General features: G+C 43.4%; 1 protein-coding gene across 2 annotated transcripts in view; it reads left to right on the top strand.

Moving 5' to 3' along the window:
• SMAP1 (small ArfGAP 1) overlaps nt 1-26,957 on the top strand; it is a 229,696-nt gene that overhangs the window by 83,873 nt on the left and 118,866 nt on the right. Inside the window, exons 5-6 of one of the 2 annotated variants that reach the window (XM_054021658.1) lie at nt 13,098-13,175; nt 22,555-22,635. In XM_054021658.1, the coding sequence (XP_053877633.1) occupies nt 13,098-13,175; nt 22,555-22,635 (159 nt within the window). The remainder of the gene's footprint in view (nt 1-13,097; nt 13,176-22,554; nt 22,636-26,957) is intronic. The other variant, XM_054021659.1, reaches the window with a different exon arrangement.

The following is a 26,957-nucleotide window of genomic DNA, read 5'->3' as shown; positions in this document are numbered from 1 at the left end:
GTACCTCAATGTGCTATACTGTCTCGAGGCAAGCCCACAATGTTGATACGATCAACTGCATCTACATGGTACCAGTCCCCAGCACCGACCAAGTGGCCTGGCTCTGATTCATGGCACTGCTCTCCATCGCCGCATCAGTCCCCCGTGAGGCACAAGTCCCACTCCCGGCACCATGCGTCGCAGCACCGCTCGACCTCTAGCAGTCACTCCCGGTCGCAGCACTGCTCCATCTTCCCGGCACCGATCACGGCGCAGCTCTGATCGGCACCGCCCTGGCCTTTGCGTTCCAGGTCTTTGTCTTCAGACTCGAAGGCGGAGTCCCTGTACTGCAGGGGTAGCAGACACAGATCGGATCATAGGCATCTGGATGTGGATGCAGGGCCATTGCAAGCAGCTGCGCAATGGCCATTCTGGACCCCGTGGCCAAACCACCAAGTCCAGGGCACCTCTCCCAGGACTTCCACTTGGTGGTACCCACGGCATTGATGAATCTCCCCACTGCTAGGGGTTCTGAAGTGAAGCCAGTGCAGTCCACCATGCCATTTTTTGAGCCTGCTCCGACCACCAGCATGGACCCTGGGGTGGTCAGCAGGGATGGAGAGGCTGTGCAGGATATCCCCAGGGACTCAGAGGGCCACGAGGATCCTGTACCCCACTGGCATCGTCGTACTTCCCGGATGAAGCAGTTGCAGGGACTGCTTCGGGACTATCCCCTATAGATAGCCGCACCCACCAGGACCTGCTACGAAGGGTAGTGCACAACGTGAGCCTGCAGACTGAGGAGGTGGTAGAGCTGGAGAAACCAATGGTGGATATCCTGGCCCTGGAAGGTCCATCGAGGGTGGATCTGCCCCTCATCAAAACTATACAGGCCAACACAAAGACCCTGGGGCAGACCACTGCCTCCATTCCTTTGACTGCAAAGGAAGTCGAGAGGAAGTATTTTATCCCCCTGTAAGGGGTACAAATATCTTTAGACATACCTGCAGCCCTGCTCGTTGATGGCTGCCACGGTAAACTGCACGAGAGACTGGCAGCAGGGTCCTACCCCCAAATCCAAGGACTCCAAGAGGCTGGACCTTTTCGTCCGAAAGGTCTGCTCGACTGGGGGGCTCCAACTCAGGATTGCCAACCAACAGGCAATCCTGACCAGATACAACTTCAATTCCTGGAACTCCAGGTTAGTGTACATGAAGTCTAGGGAGGAGTTTGGGGCAGTTGTTGAAGAGGGCAAGGCAGTGGCACGGGCCTCTTCACAGGCCGCACTGGAAGCTGCAGACTCAGTGGCACGCACCTTGTCCCCTAAGATTGCCATGAGGCAAAGCTCATGGCTCCAGGCCTCGGGGCTCCCACCTGAGGTACAACATACCCTGCAGGACCTGCCATTTGATAGGGCCAGCCTGTTTGCATAGCAAACGGACTCCAGGCTGCATAGCCTTAAAGATTCCAGGGCTGTGCTGAAATTGCTGGGGGTGCATACCCCAGCCACTCAGCAAAAGCACTTTAAGCCACAGCCCATACAGTGCCCCTATCCTCCACGTCCTAGGCACAATTTCTCTAGGAAGTGTGACAGGAATGGCAGGTTTAAACCTTCTTAGCCCCTGTCCAACCAGGGCCAGGCGAGTGCTTCTTCGCGCTCTAAGCAGGCCTTTCGAAGGTGCACCCGGGGACGATGGACCAGCCGACGGACCAGATAGTCATCCCTGTTTCCTGAACCATCTATCCCACTCTGACTGTGCTTGGTCACAAATAATATCAGACCACTGAGTCCTTCGCAGGGTAGAAGTGGGATAGTCTCTCTAGTTCTGCGTGCCCCCTTCCCGTCCCCCCCATCCCTTTCCCTTCAGGGCCCTTCTCACGAGCATCTCCTCATGCAGGAGGTTCAAACACTCCTTGCCGCAGGGGCAGTGGAGGAGGTTCCTCAGGAGCTAAGGGGCAAGGGATTCTACTCCTGTTATTTCCTAATCCCCAAATCAAAGGGGGGTCTCAGACCCATCCTCAATCTGAAAGGCCTCAATCACTTCATGAAAAAGCTGAAGTTTCTCACATGGTCTCCCTGAACACAAATATCAGAGGGTAGCCGTGTTAGTCTGTATCCACAAAAACAACAAGGAGTCTGGTGGCACCTTAAAGACTAACAGATTTATTTGGGCATAAGCTTTCATGAGTAAAAAACCCACTTCTTCAGCTTATGCCCAAATAAATCTGTTAGTCTTTAAGGTGCCACCAGACTCCTTGTTGTTTCCCTGAAGAGTTATCCCTTCTCTGGATCCAGGAGATTGGTACACCGGCCTCAACATCAAGGATGCGTACTTCCACATATTGATACAGCCTGCCCATGGATGCTTGCTCAGGTTTGTGGTCTGTCACAGACATTACCAATTTACGGTCCTCCCCTTTGGTCTGTCCACGGCCTCCCAATTGTTCACCAAGCGCGTGTTGGTCGTGACTGCCTTCCTCTGTTGGAGGCAGGTACAGGTGCATCCTTACCTCTATGACTGGCTGCTCCGGGGATGCTCCAGGGACCAGGTGGATGCACAGGCATGTTTCGTGAGCTCTACCTTTGACAGGCTGGGTCTCAAAGGATAAAGTTTATTGGGGCAGTGCTGGACTTGAACTGGGCCAGAGCATTCCTGCTGGAGGCTCGCTTCCAAGCAATGACAGACATCATACAAGGCCTCAGATGGTACCCCACCTGTGACGGGTTGGATCACAGAAACCCCCTTGGGAGCTGCCACCCGATGTGCAAAGACTACCCCTGCTTCTGTTTTCCCTGCCAGCTCAGGACTCCAGCACCCTGTCTTGCTGAGCCAGACACTCCCGTCTGGCTCCAGACACAGACCCAGGGTCTGAATCACTTGTCCCAAAGCTGCAAGTTTACCTGAAAACAGCTCGCAGTAGCGTGCTTGTCTTTAGCACTCAGATGCCCAACTCCCAATGGGGTCTAAACCCAGATAAATCCGTTTTGCCCTGCATAAAGTTTATGCAGGGCAAACTCATAAATTGTTCGCCCTCTATAACACTGATAGAGAGATATGCACAGTTGTTTGCTCCCCCAGGTATTAATACATACTCTGAGTGAATTACTAAATAGAAAGTGATTTTATTAAATACAGACAGTAGGATTTAAGTGGTTCAAAGTAGTAACAGACAGAACAAAGTAAGTCACAAGCAAAATAAAATAAAATGCGCAAATCTATGCCTAATCAAACTAAATACAGATAATCTCACCCTCAGAGATGTTTCAGAAAGTTTTTCTCAGACTGGACACCTTCCAGGCCTGGGCACAATTCTTTCCCCTGGTACAGCTCTTGTTGCAGCTCAGGTGGTAGCTAGGGGATTCTTCATGATGGCTTCTCCCTCTCTCTGTTCTCTTCCCCCCTTTATATATCTTTTGCATAAGGCGGGAACTCTTTGTCTCTCTGGTTTTCCACCCCCCCTCACTGGAAAAGCACCAGGTTAAAGATGGATTCCAGTTCAGGTGACATGATCACATGTCCCTGCAAGACTTCATTACTCACTTGCCAGCACACACATATACAGGAAGACTCACAGGTAACTACAGCCATCTGCAGACAATAGGAGTCATCAAGATTCCAAACCATCATTAATGGTCCACACTTTACACAATTACAATAGGCCCTCAGAGTTACATTTTATATTTCTAGTTTTAGATACAAGAGTGGTACATTTATACAAATCAGATGATCATACTCAGTAGATTATAAGCTTTGTAATGATACCTTACAAGAGACCTTTTGCATGAGGCATATCCCAGTTACTTACATTCACTTATTACCGTATTTTCTCTAAAACTATCCCAGTTACATTATATTGACTTATTATCAAGTTTTTATAAAACCATATAGACTGCACAACGTCACACCACCACCACAGCAAGGGGCTGTCTGAGGCTACTCGGTCACATAGCATCTTGCACCTATGTGGTACAGCATGCCAGGATCTGACTCGTACCTTGCCAGGCTTGGCTTGCATCAGCCTAGCCAAGTCAGTCAGTCACTCTGGACTCAGTGGTCACCCTCCCGGTGCAGGTCCTTGAGTCCCTCCGCTGGTGGTTCAACCCGCAGACAATGTGCGAGGGAGTCCCCTTCCACAACCCCCCAGCCCTCTCTGTCCCTGGTAATGGATGTGTCGGCACTGGGTTGGGGCATGCACCTGGGAAACTTCAGACACAGGGCCTATGGTCCCAAGATGAACTCTCGCTCCACATCACCATCAAGGATCTGAGAGCGGTCCAACAAGCATGCCAAATTTTCCAAGCTCATCTGCAGGGACAGTGAGTAGGAGTCATGATGGACAGTTCAACTCATGTTTTACATAAATAAGCAGGGTGGAGCCCGTTCCTCTCCCCTATGTCGGGAAGCCTTCCAGCTATAGGAGTTCTACATTGCCCACTCCATTCCCCTGGAAGCGTCTTACCTCAAAAGTTCTCCAAAAGAGGTGGCGGACTACCTCAGCAGATCTTCCACAACTACAAGGGGTCCATCTGCCTGGATGTGATACACAGTATTTTCCAGAGCTTCCCAAATTGACCTCTTTGCCATGCGAAGCAACAGGAAATGTCAGCGATTCTACTTTCTGGAATCGCAGCCTGGGCTTCCCCTGGATGGATCATCTGTTATACGCATTTCCCCCATTCCCATTCATGCACAACGTCTTGCTCAAAGTCCTCTGAGTCAAGGCGGTGGTCATACTGGTGGCAACCGGCATGGCCTTGTCACTAATGGTACACCACGCTCCTGGAGCTGTTGGTGGACGCCCCAGTTGCATTGCCCCTAGTCCCAGACCTGATTACCCAGGATCACGGTTGCCTTCACCAGCCCGACCTCCAGTCCCTTCACCTCATGGCTTGGAAGCTTCATGGCTAAACCCCATGGAACGCATGTGCTCCGAGCAGGTTAGGAAGGTCTTGCTTGGTAGCAGGAAGCCCTCCACCAGGGCCACCTACCTAGCCAAATGGAAAAGATTCACAATCTGGTGCGCTCAAACCCCACCCCCCAATGCAGACGCCCATACCACTTATCCAGGAATACCTACTGCATTTGAAACAGCAGTGTCTGGCAGCATCATCCATCAAGATACACTTGGCAGTTCCATCCGGGAGCGACTGCATGCTCCGTCTTCGCCAACTCTATAATTGGCTCTTTCCTCAAAGGCCTGGAGTGACTGTACCTGCAGGTTAGACAACTGATCCCGGTATGGGACCTCAACCTGGTTCTTTCCAATCTGATGGGGGGGCCCCCATTTGAACCACTGGTGACTTGTTCACTCCTATATCTGTTATGGAAAACATGGTATATTGCCTTATCCCCTTGAAAAAGATTCCGTGTGCTTCTTATAAGCATAAGAAAGGTGGCTTTCCTAGTTGCCATTACTTCAGCGAGGAGGGTTTTGGAGCTGAAGGCCCTCACCTCCGATCCTCCTTGCATGGTTTTCTTCAAGGACAAGGTGCAGCTTAGGCCTCACCCGGCCTTTCTTCCAAAGATGATGTCCCAATTCCACTCCAACCAGGACATTTTTCTACCTGTCTTTTTACCCTAAGCCTCATGCGAGTAGCGAGGAACAGAGGCTTCACACACCGATGGGCGCTAGCCTTTTACATCAAGTGCACAAAGCTGTTTCGTAAGTCGAACCAGCTGTTCGTGGCAGTGGCAGATCGGATAAAACGGCTCCCGGTCTCATCTCAGAGGATTTCGTTGTGGATCACGTCCTGCATCCAGACATGCTATGATCTAGCTAAAGTCCATGCTCTGGCACTAATGGCACATTCCAGAAGGGCACAGGCCTCCTCAGTGGCATTCCTGGTCCGGGTCCCAATACAAGAAATCTGCAGGGCAGTGAGATGGTCCGCAGTTCACACCTTCACCTCTCATTACGCCATTACCCAGCATTCCAGAGACAATGCAGCTTTTGGTAGAGTTGTGCTCCAGTCAGTGATTCCATAACTCCACCCCATCTCTGGGGTAGGGCTTGGGAGTCACCTAACTGGAATCAACATGAGCAAGCACACAAAGAAAAAAGTTACTCACCTTCTCATAACTGTTCTTTGAGATGTGTTACCCATGTCCATTCCAGATCTGCCCGCCTTCCCCTCTGCTGGAGTAGCTGGCAAGAAGGAACTGAGGAGGTGCTGGGTTTGCAGGGTCATATATTCACCTCCATGGAGGCGCCACTCTGACCCAATGGGTGCTGCTAGGGAAAAACTTCCCAACGACCGTGCATTCAGTGCACACACATCTAACTGGAATGGACATGAGCAACACATCTCAAAGAACAGTAGTTACGAGAAGGTGAATAACCTTTTAAGGATTGTAAGCAGTTTGGGTCTACTGTTGTGTATGTGTGGCACCTAGTGCAATAGAGACCTAATTGGGATTCTATCCACTACTGCCAAGCAAATAATAAAATATTTTAGTAGTGCAAAGGTGCATTTAATTTTCTTACTACTAAATATCTCAAAAGCCTGAACTAATCATTCAGCCAAAGGAGAAGTCTAATTGCAGAAAATAATCAATTAGAAACAAGTTAAAATTTAACAGGTTTTACTTGCGTTCTAGGTTTAGTTCTGAATCTTTTCTCTGTAAATTAAGTTTCAGAGTAACAGCCGTGTTAGTCTGTATCCGCAAAAAGAAGAACAGGAGTACTTGTGGCACCTTAGAGACTAACAAATTTATTAGAGCATAAGCTTTCGTGGACTACAGCCCACTTCTTCGGATGCATATAGAATGGAACATATAATGAGGAGATATATATACACACATACAGAGAGAGCATAAACAGGTGGGAGTTGTCTTACCAACTCTGAGAGGCCAATTAATTAAGAAAAAAAAAAAAAAAAAAACTTTTGAAGTGATAATCAAGCTAGCCGAGTACAGACAGTGTGATAAGAAGTGTGAGAGTACTTACAAGGGGAGATAGTCAACGTTTGTAATGGCTCAGCCATTCCCAGTCCTTATTCAAACCGGAGTTGATTGTGTCTAGTTTGCATATCAATTCTAGCTCTGTAGTCTCTCTTTGGAGTCTGTTTTTGAAGTTTTTCTGTTGTAATATAGCCACCTGCAGGTCTGTCACTGAATGACCAGACAGGTTAAAGTGTTCTCCCACTGGTTTTTGAGTATTTTGATTCCTGATGTCAGATTTGTGTCCATTAATTCTTTTGCGTAGAGACTGTCTCTAATTAATGGCTGAGCCATTACAAACGTTGACTATCTCCCCTTGTAAGTACTCTCACACTTCTTATCACACTGTCTGTACTCGGCTAGCTTGATTATCACTTCAAAAGTTTTTTTTTTTTTTTTTTTTTTTTTTTTCTTAATTAATTGGCCTCTCAGAGTTGGTAAGACAACTCCCACCTGTTTATGCTCTCTCTGTATGTGTGTATATATATCTCCTCATTATATGTTCCATTCTATATGCATCCGAAGAAGTGGGCTGTAGTCCACGAAAGCTTATGCTCTAATAAATTTGTTAGTCTCTAAGGTGCCACAAGTACTCCTGTTCTTCTTTCTGTAAATTAACTCTGCATATGTAAAATGGCCACTAGAGGGCACTCTTGTTCGGTTCAACTCCTAACTCCACATTAGGTGGTTAAAGCATTTTTGGTAGGGTTCTTCTGTGGTCTTATGAGGTCCATCCATGGTTTGATAAATGTTTAAAAGATAAATTTATGGATTACTTGGTGTATGAATTACCTGGCTAACAGTCGATATCAGAAGAGTTAAATAAAAGATTGTGATACTTTTGATGTTGCTGGGTTCTTACTTGGTATTATTTTTGCAAAATAACAAATCAAAACAAAATACAGCATGTGCTTTCAAAATAACGGAAGAAACTAGTTGTAAACAGCTAATTAAAGCTTTTGCCATAGTTCCTTTATATGTCCATTTTTATAGCTATTTGTTTAGAAATAGCCATTTGTATGGCTATATATTGCCCTCGTTTATTCCACCCAGGATCATCACTAGACTTGGTCAGTATAATGTCAGTTTAAAACTCAAGCAGAATCCTACAAGATACTGTAAAAATCTTTATCCTTCTAATCCTTTTTTATTTTAATAAAAAAATAATCTTTCACTTCCATAATGAAATTTTAAAATTCCAGCTTATTTTATTTGAACTAAAATTATTAAGTAAGTTCAAGGTGTATTGCAGAGATCTTTGCAAAACTGTAAAAGGAGGGTAAGTACTGTAAGTTTTTTATTATACACTTTTCACCTGAGCGGTAAACCTGTAATTGGATGGTAGAACAACTGTGCAGTACTGTAGTTTCAATTCAAAGCAATCTGTTTGTCCTGGTTATTAGATTGTATTTCCAGCTAGAGAGAAAAATGAAAACAGTCACAAAGAAAGAAATTGAAATATAGTGTGCTCTACTACATTCACTCTTATTCCTATTCATTTGGATCTTTTAGTAGACCAAGAAATCTTCGTTATAAGGGTAGATGATGAGTAAAAGGTTAATTTCATGGAATTTTCTTTAGATGCAAAAATGTTTTGGGTAATTTTTTTTTAAATTCCTTACTACAGTATCCTGTGCAGAACATCTGATGCACTATGAAATACACCAGTAAGGTCCAGTAAGCACAACAAATCTTGCAAATGGAGATTGAAAAGGAAGAGCTAATGGGGTTGGGAGAAGGATGCTTGAATTGCTGAAAGTAAACTGGTTCTAGTAGACCATTCACAAATCCTTGAAAACATGTACAGTGGAAATCTGACAGACATGTCTGAAATATGAATAGGGAGATCTATAAATGGCTCCCAAACTGAAGGCCCTTCCTTGATGTAATCCTGATAAAAATTGAAGACAGATAAGAGAGGATCCAACTGATTTCAATTGCCTTTTAAGAAATGTAGGACGAATAAGTACTTAATTAGCTGTGTAATTTTTTAAAATTTAAAAAAGCATCAGTTATTCTAGATACTGATGGCCAATGTGTGCTTCATGGATTCTGTAACAATATAATTAGTCATCCACACATTTCTCAGAATAGTCATACCTACCCACCTGCTGGTATCACTGTCTCATCTGGGCTAAACATAAATCACTCAACCCTTGCCAAACAAGGCTGTGTCTGGCTGTTGTTTCCAAAGCTCCTATCACCATAATATCTAGATATTAGTTTGCCAGTCCTCAAAGAACTGAACATACTGATGGTATCTCAGCTCATTACTTAGGAGTATTCTCTGAAGACTTCAAATATATGTATCGAATAATGATGGTAGTGAATAAAAACCTAATAGTACCTTACAAGGAAGATGTGGTGACAGCCCACTGCCTCAGTCCACCTTTTGAGAGATTTCCTTCTGTGAATAAGCTTGAAACAACTGAAGAATAGTTCCACACACAGGGATTGCTGCCTAGTCACAAGTAGATCAAGATCAACAGGTGAATTAAAAGCAGGATTAATAAATGTGCAGGTTTCGACTTTGGACTAAGAAGGCCTGGAACTCTCCGGATGCAAGAGGGTTCTCGAGTCCAGGGTGCTGTGGGCACAGGAGAGTAGGAAGTAGTAGGTGAGGGAAAGGACCAGGAATGCCATGGAGACTTCCTTCCCATTGAGTGTTTCTGTGGATGGTTGGATCTGGGACCATTTAGTGTTATTCCACCATGCTAATTCTCTGTAATAAGAGCTCTTTGTTAGGTTGATTAGCTAGACCAGTGGTCTCCAACCTTTTTATTCCCAATATCACTTTTTAAATCTAAGGGCAACCCAGGATCCTCCCCCAAAACCCTGCCCTGCTCACGCCGTCCCCGTCTCCCCCCCCCCCCCCCCGCTCGCTCTCTCCCACCCTCACTCTCTTTCGCTGTGCTGGGGGTTGGCGTTTGGGAGGGGTTGCGGCCTCTGGACTGGGGCCGAGGGGTTTGAAGTGTGGGAAGTGGCTCTGGGCTGAGCCTGGGGTAGGGGGTTGGGGTGCAGGAGGGGGCTCCGGCCTGGGGCAGAGTGTTGGGTGCTGGCTCTGGAAAGGGGTTGCGGTGCAGGAGGGGGTGTTGGGTGCTGGTTCCAAGGGGAGCTCAGGGATGGGGGTTGTGGCAGCACTTACCTCCAGCAGTTCCTGGTTGGCAGCAGGCGCAGTGAGGCTAAGGCAGGCTCCCTGCCTACCCCACTCCCATACCGCTCCCAGAAGGAGATAATGTGCCCCTGTGGCCCCTGGGCGGGGAAGGGGCACGTGGCTCCGTGTCCTGCCCCTCTTGGCAAGCACTGTCCCCGCAGCTTTCCCTGCCAATGGGAGATGTGGGGGCGGTGCTTGCAGGCAGGAGCAGCACGCAGAGGGAGACCCCCTCCATTGCAGGGCTGCGGTGGCCACTTCTGGGAGCGGTGTGGGGCTGGAGTAGGCAGGGAGTCTGCCTTATCTGCAGCCACACTGTGCCAGAGATCACGATTCACTGGTTGGTGATCACTGAGCTAGACTGACAGTCCCTAGATAGAAACCAGACTGAAAGATGATAAATTTTAAACCGTCATTTGCAATAACGCATCTTAAACTTCCATTTTTAGGAAGAGTGGTGGTCACCAAGATGTTAACACTGAAAGATGGACAGGACTATACTCTAGGCATTTCATGCATTGGTGGGGCTTTGCATTATGAAGTCAGCTTCTCTGAGTGGACCTAGGATCTATACATAGGCCTTATTTGCATCTTACAGGATTACAAGTACATACCATACGTGGCTAGCTTGACCTGGGAGTTAAAATATATTGGGCATTCCTCTCCTGCTTGGATACAGTTAATGTAGTGTCAGCCTACAATCTTGCCAAAGAATGAAGAAACACGGTCACAATGGACAACTTTTGTTGACTTTCTGATATCTTTGTTTTGACAGATGGTATGCAAACGAGGAAACAAACATGTGAAGCAAGTGGGCTAATGCTGCAATATGTTTATTGTATAGATGATATGGCCTCAAAAAGTCATTGATCTCTATTGCATCATTTGAATGTGTGATATTGCCTGGCCAATAGCCATTATCATTTGTTTAATAGACTTTCAGATGTAGAAAACTCCTATTTTGCAATTAAAAGAGAAGGGGAAAAAAAACCCTCTAACCCACATTCTGCATCAGACAGATGTGTGAGGGAATTGAAAACAATTTGTGTCTAGGAACCAGAAAGCACAGCTGAAATGAGTTTTTAAATTATTTTAGTAAATTATGGGAAGACTTACACATCAGACTAAAGACTTGACTAACTGGGTTTTAAATAGTTTGTAGTTTACTATGTTTAGTTACCAAATCTTTTACCAGTGTTCAAATAAGGCTATGAATTGAATAATCCCCCTTTCTTCATTTTAGAAATTAATGTGGTAAAGTCAAAATGCTGGATATATCACTGTTTCCGTAGCAACAGAAAGTTATAAGCATAAGATTAATTTTACTGCATTATCATGGGGAGAGTCTCAGGTAGCTCTTACTGTAACACTAGTAGATTCTATAACAAAGTAAAAGCAGAAAAATACTGACCAAGTCACTTTTTTGTATAAATGTTTCTCATCTACAAGTTTAACCCAGTGTGAAATTTCTTCTTGAAACTACTAAACACACTATTAAAAAGCAAAACCCCTTTTCTGGAACTTCATTCACCAACCTTCAGAGCAAAAGCACGTTTCCAGGGCCTTTATGTATACGGATAGTGAATATTTATGTTCAAAATATACATAAATTAACTATAATACTCATGGAATCTTCTATAACAAACATGCAACACTAAAGATGTAAGAAGGGGTTTCTCTGTAGTTTTCAGCTATATTGTAAGAAGCTGTGTTAAAGATTATTAAGTTAAAAAAAAAAAAGGGGGTAAGAATGCCATGTAAATATTAAACACACAAGGTGGGTGAGGTAAGAACTTTTATTGGACCGACAATAAAAGTGAAAGAGACAAGCTGGTGAAAGAGACAAGCTTTTGAGCTTACACAGAGCTCTTCTTCAGCTGCGGGAAAATACATTTCCCAGGCCTGAAGAAGAGCTCTGTGTAAGCTCAAAAGCTTTTCTCTCTCACCAACAGAAGTTGGTTCAGAAAAAGATACTACCTCACCCACCTTTTCTCTCTCTCATTCTGGGATCAACAACACTGCATATCTAAATAATCAGTTTTTTTGACAGTACGTAAAGACCTGTGCTGTAATAGCTCCATTTATTTTTAAATTTTCCTTGTGGGTACTAATGATGATATAGGGAAATACAGAGTTATCAGTTTTATAGCTCTGAAGATTTACTGCACATTTAGTAAACATATTTCAGTTGCATTTTTCTATAAAGGGAATAGAAGGATAATGCTTCTATTAAAGTGATCAAGTACACCCAAAGAAATGGGTTAGGAAGATGTATGAAAATGCTTTTAGACGAATCCCATTTTCATGTGTAAATTGCCTCTGTGGTGTATATAACTGTCTCATAATACCTTTGGTAATTCTGGAAGTACAGTGCTGGTAATAGTGGTCGTGCACACTAATGTTTAGAAAGGAATATATAAAAATTGCTTCATAATAGGTCTGGCAGCCGACTGCTAGGATGCTGCTTTGTAGAAACTGACAGCGTTTTCTTTTATTTAGCATGTTCTTAAATAGAGAGCAGTTCATTAGAACTTTAATTAAATGTATAACTTCCAGGGTTATTTTGCTGTATTCTTTAAATAAATATTCTGTTATAGTGAACAAGAACAAATGCACTCCCCCCTTTCTCCCCCCTGAGACAACATGTCTTCATGCTTCAGGACATTAATATTTCAACAGTCACATTGGATAAAATTGAACAGTGGATGAAACCTAATTATTTTTCTGTGATCTTATCCAGGTTCATTTTCTTATTTTTATATTCTAGTGTATTTCATTATAAATCATTCACTGTTACCTGACAAACCTCTCTTCCTTCAGAAATAGCATTAATAAAATTCAGAAGACCGAAATGCAATTGTCTTGCCTGCCTTGTTTTTCTATATTGTATGATTTTTTTCTCCCCAAAGTGCTTCTGTATCTTGGGGGGGAAATGAAATCATATGTTCCTTTGCTCTTTCTATAGTCTGTTAATTCTGATAATCTGCCATGGTTCCTTTCTCATCCCTTTCATCTGCTTTGTACAGATGTCCTCCTCTGATGCTGTTCAGCCTTTGGCACCTTCTCCTTCTCTGCAAGCTGCTGTCGAGAAGAGCAAATTGGAGGTATCTCTTTCCTAGTGTAATTTTTTTGTCAGCCTACATATTATAATACAGTGCACAGATTTGTACATTTGATTTCATCCATAATGTAGAGTAGCTTCTCCGGGATTTAGCAGAATGTTTCATTGTCTTGGTTAAAAGGAACTCAGATATTTAAAACAAGCCACAGGCTTTTCTACACCCTATTTCCCTGATCACATAAGTGAAAAGAGCTAGTGCCTCTAGCTATATGATTTTTCATCCATCTCTCTCTCGCTCTCATATATTTTGGATTGTTATTAGCATGTTCAAACTCTTACTCTGTCCTACAAAGCCATGTAAAGATACGTTCACACCACTAGCAAAGAGGCATGACTTTATTTTGTTATCCCTTTCTCTTAGAGCATCACTTTCATAAGGCATCAAGCCTCTGCCCTCTACTAGTAAAGCAAGATTTCTAAGATTGCTTTAGAAATCTCTCCTGAAAGGGCACTTCTACTCCAGCCAAGCTATCTAGCAGGTCTAACACCTTTTAAAACTAATTTCAAGGGAGTTAAAGTCCATAAATACAGACCCATTTGGTGGAATTTTCACAAATTCAAATTTTGTCATTCTTTTGAATTTTCTTCTAGTTATGGACAGTGTATAGACATTGAAAAAAATCATAAACTCCTAAAACATTGTTCATTTAGAACACTCTGACACTGTACACAAATATAGGTGGTATGTAAGGCATCAACACTCACGCATGGGACTGTTGTGGTAGAACCTATATTCTTCTTTGAGTAGTGTCCCTGTCGGTGCTCCATTGAAGGTGTCTGCATCCCTGTGCTGCTGATTGGAGAATTTTGGTGGCAGTGTCCATTCAGCCTGTGCCTGTGCTGCCCCCCCTAACCCCCATCCACCTGCCATGAAGCTAACCAGCGTTGTGTGGGCAAACCCTTCTCAGTTCCTTCTCAGCGCCCATGGCTAGAGACTGAGCTTTAGCTGTCTGTTAGCGGATCTTACCTTCTATAAATTGCTAATTGTTTCTATAATCTTTTAGAACTCTTTTCTTTTTCACTCCTTTATCTTTTATTTATTTTTTCCCCAAAAAACCACAACACTTTACTTTAAACTTCGAAGTAAAACAAACTCTCTCCCTCCACTCCCCTCCCAGACAGGATATGCCCGGTTCACTGGGTTTCAAGAAGTGTCTCAGTTGCAAAGCATCTATCCCAGTGACTGACGGACATTCTCAGTGCATTTGCTGCCTGGGAGTGAACTACATCTCACACAAGTGTGGTTTATGCCAACAATTGAAACCCAGATCCAGAAAAAGAGAGAACTGAGACTCAAGCTTCTCCTAATGGAAGCAGTCCTCCAACTGTCCTCAGAGCCACTCCAAGACTCTGGGCAGTGGGAATTCTCACCACAACCCTCTACATCTAAGAGAGGTGAGCCTAAGAAGTCATCCATGAGCCAGTCTCACAAGGCTTCTAAGAAAAGGGCTGTGAATCCCCACAGCAAGTCCTCACCAAGCTGAAAACTATCTCCGGTTCACTTGGAATCATAGGTACTGATGGCACCGAAGCTGTCTAAATCTGGTATCCAGAGCTCACATGGTACTGACTTGATAGAATATGTTGGGCTGCCTAAGGACCCAATGGGCACAGGCAAAGATTCATTGGTACTGAGTGGGCGCGAGAAAACTAGAGAATCCACCCTGGGTAAGGCTCCTTCGATGCAGGCATTGACAATGGTACCGTCTTGGCACGCCAGGCACTGGCGGACTGCACAGTAAGTACAGCACTGCCAACTCCTTTGATGCAGATGTCTCAGCACTGCCAACCGCTACCAGAACAGACTGTGGCATTGTTGGACTTCTGGTACGTGACAGACCTTTTGTGTCTGACGCACTGGACTCACCTCTACCTGGTAATGAATCCGCCCAGAGTTCCAAACTCGGTGACATCATGCCATGCCCCCCTCCCCTCCCATTTTTGAGTGATGAGTCACAGTGAGCAAGAGGACATAGTCTCCTGTCATTCCTCTCATTCACCCTATGGTACCCATTTCCAAAATGGACCTCAGCCGTACTTCCCCTCTGACACCATGTCTCCTTGGTAGGGGCAGCGGTGGTACCAACCTCCTGGGCCCATTCAGTGGCCTTACTGGGACCCTTGGCAGGCACATAAACACCATGCCTACCATGGTTCTAGCTTGACCTATTAGGGCCTGATGAGACACCCTTCTTCAGCTGCTGCATTGAGGGTGTCCGAGGCCCCTGAACACTTAGGAGAGGAGTAAGAGGAGTAGATTAACCTCCAGACCAACTTCTCATCTTCATCAACAGATGAGAAAGTGCTGCCCCCTCTTCCATCGTTGGCTAGCTCAAAGAGTGGCAGATGCATTAAAACTATCATTACAAGAGGTGACCAAGTCACACCATAAACTAGTCTCTGGATTAAGTTTAGAAGTGTGACCAACAAGGGTGATGTCATGGTGGGAGTCTGCTATAGACCATCAGACCAGGGGGATAAGGTGGACGAGGCTTTCTTCTGGCAACTAATAGACGTTATTAGATCGCAGGCCCTGGTTCTCATGGGTGACTTCAGTCATCCCCAATATCTGCTGGTAGAGCAATACAGTGGTGCACAGACAATCCAGGAAGTTTTGGAAAGTGTAGGGGGCAATTTCCTGGTGCAAGTGCTGGAGGAACCAACTAGGGGCCGAGCTCTTCTTGACCTGCTGCTCACAAACAGGGAAGAATTAGTAGGGGAAGCAAAAGTGGATGGGAATCTGGGAGGCAGTGACCGTGAGATGGTCGAGTTCAGGATCCTGACACAAGAAAGAAGGGAGAGCAGCAAAATATGGACCCTGGACTTCAGAAAAGCAGACTTTGACTCCCTCAGGGAACTGATGGGCAGGATCCCCTGGGAGAATAACATGAGGGGGAAAGGAGTCCAGGAGAGGTGGCTGTATTTTAAAGAATCCTTATTGAGGTTGCAGGAACAAAAGTAAATATGGCAGGCGACCAGCTTGGCTTAACAGTGAAACAGATGCTTACAAGAAGTGGAAAATTGGACAAATGACCAGGGAGGAGTGTAAAAATATTGCTCAGGCATGCAGGAGTGAAATCAGGACGGCCAAATCACACTTGGAGTTGCAGCTAGCAAGCGATGTTAAGAGTAACAAGAAGGATTTCTTCAGGTATGTTAGCAACAAGAAGAAAGTCAAGGAAAGTGTGGGCCCCATACTGAATGAGTGAGGCACATCCTAGTGACAGAGGATGTGGAAAAAGCTAATGTTCTCAATGCTTTTTTTGCCTCTGTCTTCACAAACAAGGTCAGCTCCCAGACTACTGCACTGGGCAGCACAGCACTGGGAGGTGACCAGCCCTCCGTGGAGAAAGAAGTGGTTCAGGACTGTTTAGAAAAACTGGATGAGCACAAATCCATGGGGCCAGATGTGCGGCATCCGAGGGCGCTAAAGGAGTTAGCACAGGGGTGAGCAAACTACGGCCTGGGGACCACATCTGGCCCTTTAGACATTTTAATCCAGCCCTTGAGCTCCCGCTGGGGAGCATGGTCCGGGGCTCTGTGTCATGGTTCCGCATATCCCCTGGAAGCAGAGGCATGTTCCTGCTCTGGCTCCTACGCATAGGGGCAGCCAGGGGGCTCCACATGTTGCCCCTGCCCCAAGTGCCACCCCTGCAGCTCCCATTAGCCGGGAACCACGGCCAATGGGAGCTGCAGAGGCGGCGCCTGCAGATGGGGCAGTGCGCAGAGCTGCCTGGACGCATCTCCACGTAGGAGCCAGAGGGGGAACATGCTGCTGCTTCCGGGAGCTGCTTGAGGTAAGCACTGCCTAGAGCCTGCGCCCCAACCCTCAGCCGTGATCCCCCTCCCACCCTCTGAACTCCTTGGTCCCAGCACAGAGCATCCTCCTGCATCACAAACACATCCCTAGCCCCACCCCAGAGCTCACACCCCTAGTTGGAGCCTCTACTCTCCCCACATACTCCAACCCCCTGCCCCAGCCCGGAGGCCCCTTCTGCTCCCTGAACTCATTATTTCTGGCTGCACCCCCAGCTAGAGCCCTCACTCCCTCCCACATCCCAACCCCCAATTTCATGAGCATTCATGGCCCACCATAGAATGTCCATATCCAGATGTGGCCCTCAGGTCAAAAAGTTTGCCCACTCCTGAGTTAGCGGATGTGATTGCAGAGCCATTATCTTTGAAAACTCATGGCGATTGGGGGACGTCCCGGATGACTGGAAAAAGGCTAATGTAGTGCCCATCTTTAAAAAAGGGAAGGAGGAGGATCCAGTAAGCCTCACCTCAGACCCTGAAAAAATCATGGATCAGGTCCTCAAGGAATCAATTCTGATGCACTTAGAGGAGAAGAAAGTGATCAGGAACAGTCAGCATGGATTCATCAAGGGCAAGTCATGCCTGACTAACCTAATTGTCTTCTATGAGGAGATAACTGGCTCTGTGGATGAGGGGAAAGCAGTGGACGTGTTATTCCTCGACTTTAGCAAAGCTTTTGATACGGTCTCCCACAGTATTCTTGCTGGCAAGTTAAAGAAGTATGGGTTGGATGAATGGACTATAAGGTGGATAGAAACCTGGCTAGATCTTCAGGCTCAATGGGTAGTGATCAATGGCTCCATGTCTAGTTGGCAGCCGGTATCAGAGTGCCCCAAGGGTTGGTCCTGGGGCCGGTTTTGTTCAATATCTTCATTAATGATCTGGAGGATGGTGTGGACTGTTTGCAGATGACACTAAACTGGGGGGAGTGGTAGATACGCTGGAGGGTAGGGATTGGATAAGGAGGGACCTAGACAAATTAGAGGATTGGGCCAAAAGAAATCTGATGAGGTTCAATGAGAACAAGTGCAGAGTCCTGCACTTAGGATGAAAGAGTCCCATGCACTGCTACAGACTAGGGACCAAGTGGCTAGGCAGCAGTTCTGCAGAAAAGGACCTAGGGGTTACAGTGGATGAGAAGCTGGATATGAGTCGACCGTGTGCCCTTGTTACCAAGAAGGCTAACGGCATTTTGGGCTGTATAAGTAGGGGCATTGCCAGCAGATTGAGGGACATGATCATTCCCCTCTATTTGGCATTGGTGAGGCCTCATCTGGAGTACTGTGTCCAGTTTTGGGCCCCACACTACAAGAAGGATGTGGAAAATTTGGAAAGAGTCCAGCGGAGGGCAACAAAAATGACTAGGGGGCTGAAGCACATGACTTATGAGGAGAGGCTGAGGGAACTGGGCTTATTTAGTCTGCAGAAGAGAAGAATGAGGGGGGGGATTTAATAGCTGCTTTCAACTACCTGAAAGGAGGTTCCAAAGAGGATGGATCTAGACTGTTCTCAGTGGTACCAGATGACTGAACAAGGAGTAACGGTCTCAAGTTGCAGTGGAGGAAGCTTAGGTTGGATATTAGGAAAAACTTTTTCACTAGGAGGGTAGTGAAGCACTTGGAATGGGTTACCTAGGGAGGTGGTGGAATCTCCTTCCTTAGAGGTTTTTAAGGTCAGGCTTGATGAAGCCCTGGCTGGGATGATTTAGTTGGGGATTGGTCCTGCTTTGAGCAGGGGGTTGGACAAGATGACCCCTTGAGGTCCCTTCTGACCCTGATATTCTATGATTCTATGATCAAGGTGCTGAAGGAGCACTCACGGAAGACAAGACTGTTGCAGAGAAGCAGAATAAATTCTTTGCACCAGTTTTACTGCAGAAGATGTGACACATTCTCATGCTTGAGCCATTCTTTTTAGGTGACAAATCTGAGAACCAGTCCCAGATTGTGTCAGTAGAGGTGGTTTTGGAACAAATTGATAAATGGAACAGTAATAAGTCACCAGAACCAGATGGTAGTCGTCCAAGAGTTCTGAAGGAGTTCAAATATGAAATTGCAGCACTACTAACTGTGCTATGTAACCTATCGCTTAAATTGGCCTATTACCAAAAGATAGCTAATGCAATACCGATTTTTTTATTTATTTCTTTTAAAGAAGGTTCCAGAGGTGATCCTGGGCATTATAGGCCAGTGAGCCTGAAATTTGGTACCAGGCAAATTGGTTGAAACTGTAGTAAAGAACAGAATAATCAGATACATAGATCAACACAATATGTTGGGGAAGAGTCAACATTGGTTTGTAATCATCAATCTATTAGAATTTTTTGAGGGGGTCAATAAGCATATGAACAAAGGGGATCCAGTTAATATAATGTACTTGGACTTTCAGAAAGCCTTTAACAAGGTCCTCACCAAAGGCTCTTAAGCAAAGTAAGCAGCCCTGGGTTAAGAGGGAGCGGCCTCACATGGCTCAGTAATTGGTTGAAAGATAGGAAACAAAGGATAGGAAAACATGGTCAGTTTTGACAATGGAGAGAGGTATATTGTGGGATCTCCCAAGGATCTATGCTGGGACTTTTGCTGTTCAACATATTCATAAATGATCTGTAAAAGTAGGAGGTAGACAAAGTAGGTGGCAAAGCTTGCAAATGATACAAAATTACTCAAAGCAGCCTGTGAAGAGCTAAAAACGGATCTCACAAAACTGGGAGATCGGGTGGCGAAATGGCAGATTTAATGTTGAGATGTGCTAAGTAATGCACACTGGAAAACATAGTCCCAACAATACATGCAAAATGGTGGGGGTTACCCTTGGGCTGCATATTACTCTACTGTCAGCGGTCACATGTCTCTTCCCCTCATGGAGTTAGGGCTCATTCTTCAAGAGCACAAGCGACGTCAGTGGCATTGCTTCAAGAAGTACCTCTACTTGACATTTGCAAAGCATCTACATGGAGTTACATCCACACATTTGTGAGGCATAATGCTTTAATACAGGACTCCTCTGCTGAGTCATCCTTTGGGACAGTGATTCTGCCACCTGCATCCTCACACCCTCCTTCTCCTTGAGTACTGTTTGGCAGTCACCCACAGTGGAATACACATAGGAAGAAGCACTCGAAGAAGAGAAAGCTACTTATGATAACTGGAGGTTCTTTGAGATGTGTGTTCCCCATCTGTGTTTTGTTACCCGGTGTCCTTCTGTTCCGCTTCCGATTATTTTTGGATTCATGACAGAGAAGGAACTGGAGAGTCTGGCAGTCCACTTCACCCTTTATCTCTTCGATTGGAGGCATGTGGAGAGTGAGGGTACATGCATGGACCAAAGACACTGCTTGCAAGAACTGTGTGATTCCAGGCATGTGGAGCACATGCATATCCACAATGGAATATAGAAGGGGTTTGCCAGAGTACATATGTTCTCCTCTTCAGCACCATGATGTGCCTCTCCAAGAGGGAAAACAGTTTTTTGTTGCATTTCGCGATCCTTCTCTCTGATGTGATTTGGCTGCAAAGGACTGCAGTCTCTCTTCTCTGTACCATTGTCTCTTGCTGCACCTCCTCTTTCTTCTCCTGTTTGATCTGGTGTTGCTGTACCTGCCGCCTAGGGTAACCAGATAGCAAGTGAGAAAAAATTGGGATGGGGGGGGGTAGTAGCTGTGGGGTATACAAGACAAAGCTCCAATAATCGGGACTGTCCCTATAAAATCAATACATCAGGTCACCCTACTGCCACATGCATCTTTGGGTTGTGTTGTTAGTTCATTTAAACCTTTTTGTTTACCTCAATTTTGTGAAGTGCTGTGTAGATGTCAGTGATTCTCCTGCAGGTGCTGTTCAAAGAAATATAGATCAGTCAGTTGCTTCAGTGAAGGTGGCATATATGGTACCATTCCCAGACTCACAAAATATAGTTGTACCTCCATACCCCCCATTCATTTCCCATATCTTCCCAACAGTTTGGCACCTGCAGCAATATGGTAACAGCATTTGCAAAGCTTGCATAACTCTGCCTAGCATAAAGTTATGATTAATGCATAATATTATTTGTGGTCCCAGCTTAGATTAAACTGGTGGCTTGCTGTGGAATGCTATCGGACAGAAGGAAGAAGGAAAAGAGCAGAAAGTTGATGTAATCAAGGTCAATTAAGGTAGAAAGGTTATAGTACTGTACTGTAATGCAACACTGAAACTTTTTTGGTTTCACTGTCTGCATAACAATACAGTATGGGTTCCCTCTTTAGACTATTATAGTACATCGCATGCAAGTAAAGCCATTCAGTGATTTATAGGCATCATTTGTGCAAGCTTCAAAGCCTAAAGGCTCTTAAGTTTATTAATGTCATGCACGACAGGCATAAAAGTTAGTTAATTTTAAGCCTGATTTTTCTTATGTCACCTGACACTATCTGAAAACTTTTGGGACAAATAGTATGAGGCTAAATTTTCAAAAGCACCCAAGTCACTTACGAGTCTAATTCCTATGCCAAAGGTGACTTGGGTTCTTAAGTTCCTCAGTGCTTAAGGTCAATTTTGAAATGGGATTTGTGCTTTTCAAAATTTTACCCATTAAGCAAGCAGGGATTCAACCATGTTTTTTGTGTGAAGAACATGGTGTATTTTCCAAAAATTATAGCATTTTCTCTGCGTATAGAATGAGTTTGGAGAATTTACAAGCAAATTACTTAATAAGTTAAAATTAATTTTAAAGTGGGTCTTTTAAAAGTTTAGGACTCAGTGTCAGGCATTTTCTTATCCAAATGATCTTAAGAGAATAATTCAGATGCCTCAAACTTCACAAATAGTCAAAACTAATGTATCAGGACTGTCTACACGTAAGACTTTTTTAAAAATAGGATTATTGGATATTCTTAACTGTTATACCTCATTACTGAAAGATTATCCTTCACCATGGCTGTTCATCGACACTGAGGGGGCAGGGGGGAAATCATGCATGTCTTTAAAAATTAGTTTATCCTAATCGGGGCCCACAAATGTATTATAATTCACTATTCATAACTTTATGCTAGACAAAGTTATGCAAGTTTGTGGAAAAGCTGTTACCACACTGCTGCAGATGACAAAATGTTGGGAAAATAGGGAAAACGAACAGGGGGGTACAGAGAAACTGAATAAAATTGTAGTAGTTGAAAATGAACATTGCTTTAACTGCTATAGTTCTCTGAACTCAGATTATACATTTTAAAGTTATCATTTCCTATTCAGTCACAGGTGTAATGAGGTGTGTTGGGCCCAAAACCACTAGGCTTTTTAACTAGACCAGAACCTTATTTGAGTTTGGTAATCTCTATTTGGAACACTGGAAGCTACCATACTGACTACGGACGATTACTATAACACACATGAGGAAAGTACAATAAATAATTTTACTTATTTTCAAAAATTATAACTTTAAGATGTGTAATCAATTTCTATATTTTATATGAAGACTTTCATTTGTGTTCAGCCGGACTTTTTTTTTAAATTTAAGTTAATATTATTTGCAAACATTTTTTCCTAGCAAGTAACATACTCTTTCTTTTACAGAAGGAAAAGGAGAAAAAGAAAGATGAGAAGAAGAGAGAGAGGGAATCAGAAAAAACATTGAAGCCCCTAACAACTGAAAAGGTAAGACTACTTCATGTTGTTTCTTTTAATTTACAAATGGATACAGTATTAGGCCATGTATTGTGCCTGGAGTTAGATAGATGTATTTGAAATATAAAAAGATGTCTGAATAATAGTCCAAATTAACTACTGTTAATGGTTCATGAATACTTGAGTGACTGTCTGACCTGCAAAGACTGACAATGACAACTTTCCATCCATTTGATGGGACAGGGAAAGAAGGGTTTGTATTAAAATGTTTATCTGATCCTAGTAAAATAACAGTTGACAAGAATTAGACGTAGATGATTAATGTTTCAAAAATACACTATTGCACTCATAGTTACTGTGTATTTTTCATGCGTATGTTTTTTTGAAAACTGAGGTCTATGCTGTTGACTAGTGTCAGTTTACATACAGTTTACATGAGAGTTCTGGTCTGTAGATGCGGCACAGATATGTATCCGAAATTAAATTGTATAATAGTAATATGGATTCACTGCTACAGTATGTTATGGAACTCTGTCATGGATTGAACAAATAACTTAAGTGAACACCAAGGAGGGAGAAGAATAATATTCCGAATATCAAGGTCTTTCAGATTGTGCAATGGAATTAGTGGAGTCTGCAGTACTAAGTACAGTTAGGACTAGACTGGAAAAAGTAACAATAAATACTTTGTAGGAAACAGTCCTGGCAGAGGAATGGACTAGATGTAATGGCTTTCTTCCCTAATCTCTGTAATTTCTGTGACTTCGTAAGTAGATGTTTAAGAACAATTTGTTTAATTTTATTGTAGCAAGGAAATAAAGCAACTAGAACAGTATAATGTGGGGATAAAGTTTCAAATTGTTACCCATCTACACACATTTTGAATACTCTTTTTAACAGAGACGACATTACTATGTACTGTATAAGAATAAATGAATTGTTAGCCATGCTCACTCATTTAGTGAGATACTTATAAATGAATACCTGATCCATTTTATACATGAACCTACACAGTTTATCGTTTGCAGGATTATTAAATAACTCCAGTCCAAATAAATCCTGACTAAATGTTCTAATAGAACAACTTTCAAAGAAACAAACCAGTTCAATGTATTTACTTTTTGCACAGGCTGTGTGAAAACTTAATTGTTTTAACTTTTACCGAAAGAACTACATTTCAAACTAAAGTATGTTTTCATGTCAAATCTGTTTTGATATAAGAAGTTCAACAAATACATTTCTTTGAAAGTATTTGTAAAGATGCTTTCTCTTGTGACAGATGATTCATGTCATCTGTGAAAAACAATTAACATGTTTTTAGAACTTTAATCCTGCAGTGTAGTCCAATACTATATATACTTCATTGGAGTCTCTATCTGCCAGTTTATTTTTGCTGTGGGAATGTAGTGTCACAGCTGCATAAAAATACCATCTTTCATATCTGTTGTTTTATTAATATTAAAGTGTTTTGTTCTGAATGTTCACATGTCAAACTTATATGTCATGTTGTAACTAATCTTCCATGAATAATATCCCAGCATCTTGATACCAGAAATTCACAAAAATTTCCAAAACAGAAAAGTTTAAAAGAAGATATCAGAATGCATGTGTCATTGCTAGCATGAGCTTCTCAAGATATTTCATGTAGTTGAAATGGAAATGAGAGAATTTTTTTTACTGAACATACCAGAATACCAAGGTACATCTTTATGTAATAATAAAAAAGTAAATTACAACCAAGAAAGCTGGGAGTGTGGGGGACAGGGTTACTTTCCTTTATAAATGTGTCAGATAGTAGCACACATTCTTAGTTCTCCACCTGTTAGTACTTTTTGTTTGTTTGTTTTTGCTCTTGGATTCTGATGTTTTTTTCAAGATTTTGGATTAAAAATTGTGGTATCGTCTTGTCCTTGTTTTAAGATAAATCTATTTCCAACAGTTATTTGTTGTTTAAGATTTTGCCTGTTTTATTTACTGGCAAGTCACCAACAAAATGTCTACAGTCATGATTCTATTAACTTGTCCTCTATTGGTGATTTTATGTATCGTTTTTCAAAATGTGTGGGGTTGGGCTTCTCGATTATTCTCTATCTGTGTTTTTTTTTTTTTTTTTTTAAAGTCATTAGCTGTTCTGAAGAAAATCTTGGAAATGTGACTTGAGTGTAACCAAGGAAAGCAGTATCTGCCTGAGGCCTTGTCTACGCTACAAAATTAGGTCAACATAAATAGCTTTGCATCACCCTAGTTGTGCATGTGTCTACGCTAAAATTTGTTTCCCACTGATATAAATTCTCCATTATGCTGACATAGTAACATCATTTCCCCAAGCCACATTGATCCATGGCCGATGTACTGAGGTTGACGGAGCGCAAGCGTAGATGCTGTGTTACCAAGGTCAACCCCATCAGTCCTCCAGCTGCTGTCCCACAATGCCTAACACTGACTGCTCTGATCACCATTGTGAACTGTACTGCCAAGGGGTCATATTGTTTGAAAACCCCTTCCCCTCACCTGCTCAATTAATGCCACCAACAATCTTGAATTGGTTCTCGCTTTGTCCCACAGCAGTTTGTGCAGGAAATCATCTTTTCTTGTGGCTCTGCAAATACTGGAGGATTGTGAATCCTGTGCTTCCAGTGCTAATGACAATGGTGCAGAGTTGTGCAAGCTCCGTGCCTCTGTCAGACATGGCGAACACCGACAAGACCTGCACAGGTTCATGAGATTTTCAAAATACGCGTGAAAGTTATGGAATGGAGATGTCATTATGGAGTGGAGAAAATTGCATGATGGAACTTGACCACCATGCATTGGCAAAACTTCTCAAAAAACAGTGTGCTGGACAGTGGTGAGCTACATATCAGGATACCTTTCCATGGTGCACTGCACTGTACATTGAAACAAGCACTCATGGACAGTACGACACAAAGAGCCATCTATGCATGAGCACAAGCTATATATTAACTGTGGTGGCTTTATGCAAATGTAACTTGCAGTGGCAAAAATTTGTAGTGTAGACATGCCCCAGGTTTTCAGTACATATGAAACAATAGCTGTAAGGTGTGAACTACCCTGTTCATTTCAATGCGTGCCAAATCAGATGTCAAAGATGGTACTTTAAATGTCAGTATAGTTAACTATTTCACTGCTCATCTAAGCAGGTAATAAAGGAGAGAAAGTATTGTATCATATGAAGAGCTACACAGTTTACTCTGAGGCCTTGCTTTCACTAGGAAAAAGGTGTATTTTTAACGTGTTAGCTGATCAAGGAAAATCTCCCCAGAGTTTACCTCAATCAGTTACATTAAAAATACAGCTGCTTTGCAGCTGTACACTTTCAGGATTGACACTTTTGAACTCGTTGGCTTTTTTCCTAATGTCGACGTGACCTTATTGACTGCTAGTTTGGATAAGCCTTTAATAACGCATGAAGGACAAAGTGGGTCCGGTGATATCTTTTATGGGATTAACTTCTGGTGGTGAGAGAGACCAGCTTTTGAGTTTATACAGAGTTCAAGTCCCTAAGATGAGGGCCCAACATGACTACAACAACACTGTATATATTTAATAACTCATGTCAGGGTTGACGTGTGTGTGTGTGGGGTGGAGAAGGAGATCACTTCATTTTCTTGAAAGCAGGGTTCAAGATCCAGAGGTTTGTGACAAGATTTTTTTGTTCATCTCTTAGGTTTTCCCCATTTTTTTAGTCTGTGGGAAGCAGGCAGACAAAGCCAAACACTGAAGCTAATGCTATTCCAAGATATGGTGGTAATGATGCTGATGGCTTTGTGTAATGAGGCCTTGTAGCCTCAGGAGTCTTTGAGCACTGACAATGTTTGGCTACATTAAGGGAACTCTATCCATCAAAGAACTTTACCTTCCAATCAAGTTTTAAAGTATATTACCTTTACTTTGAAGAAATATCAGGATATAAATGAGCTGTGTGGTGCAACTTACCTTTTACACATTGTTTTCCTAATTGGCTTTGAGACTCTTGCAGTGACTGTATGCTTTTGTTCTTGATCCTCAAAGGATTATTGTTCCAACACAGCTCTCCCCTTCTCTAAAAATATAGTCTGTCAAGATAGTCCTGTGTCTTAAATCTTTAGCAAACTGGCAAAATTTCCTTAGCTCTTAGTGTTTGGATCCCTAAGGGTGGCAGATAAGTTGTGTTGTGAAAATTAAAATGTTAATGATTGAAAAGTGCTTGGAAGTGGTGTTTTTTTTTTTTTTTACAATCTTTTTATTCAGTGTATTGCACTAGTTTTGACCTCGGCTTAAACAGCACTGAGACTTGAATGGTTATTAATGTTTTTTACTTAGTGATTATGGTTAGAAAGGGGACTGTTAAA

The sequence above is a fragment of the Malaclemys terrapin genome, chromosome 3, assembly GCF_027887155.1.
Source record: "Malaclemys terrapin pileata isolate rMalTer1 chromosome 3, rMalTer1.hap1, whole genome shotgun sequence".
Classification (NCBI taxonomy): Eukaryota; Metazoa; Chordata; order Testudines; family Emydidae; genus Malaclemys; species Malaclemys terrapin.
This window is presented reverse-complemented; position numbering and strand designations above follow the sequence as displayed.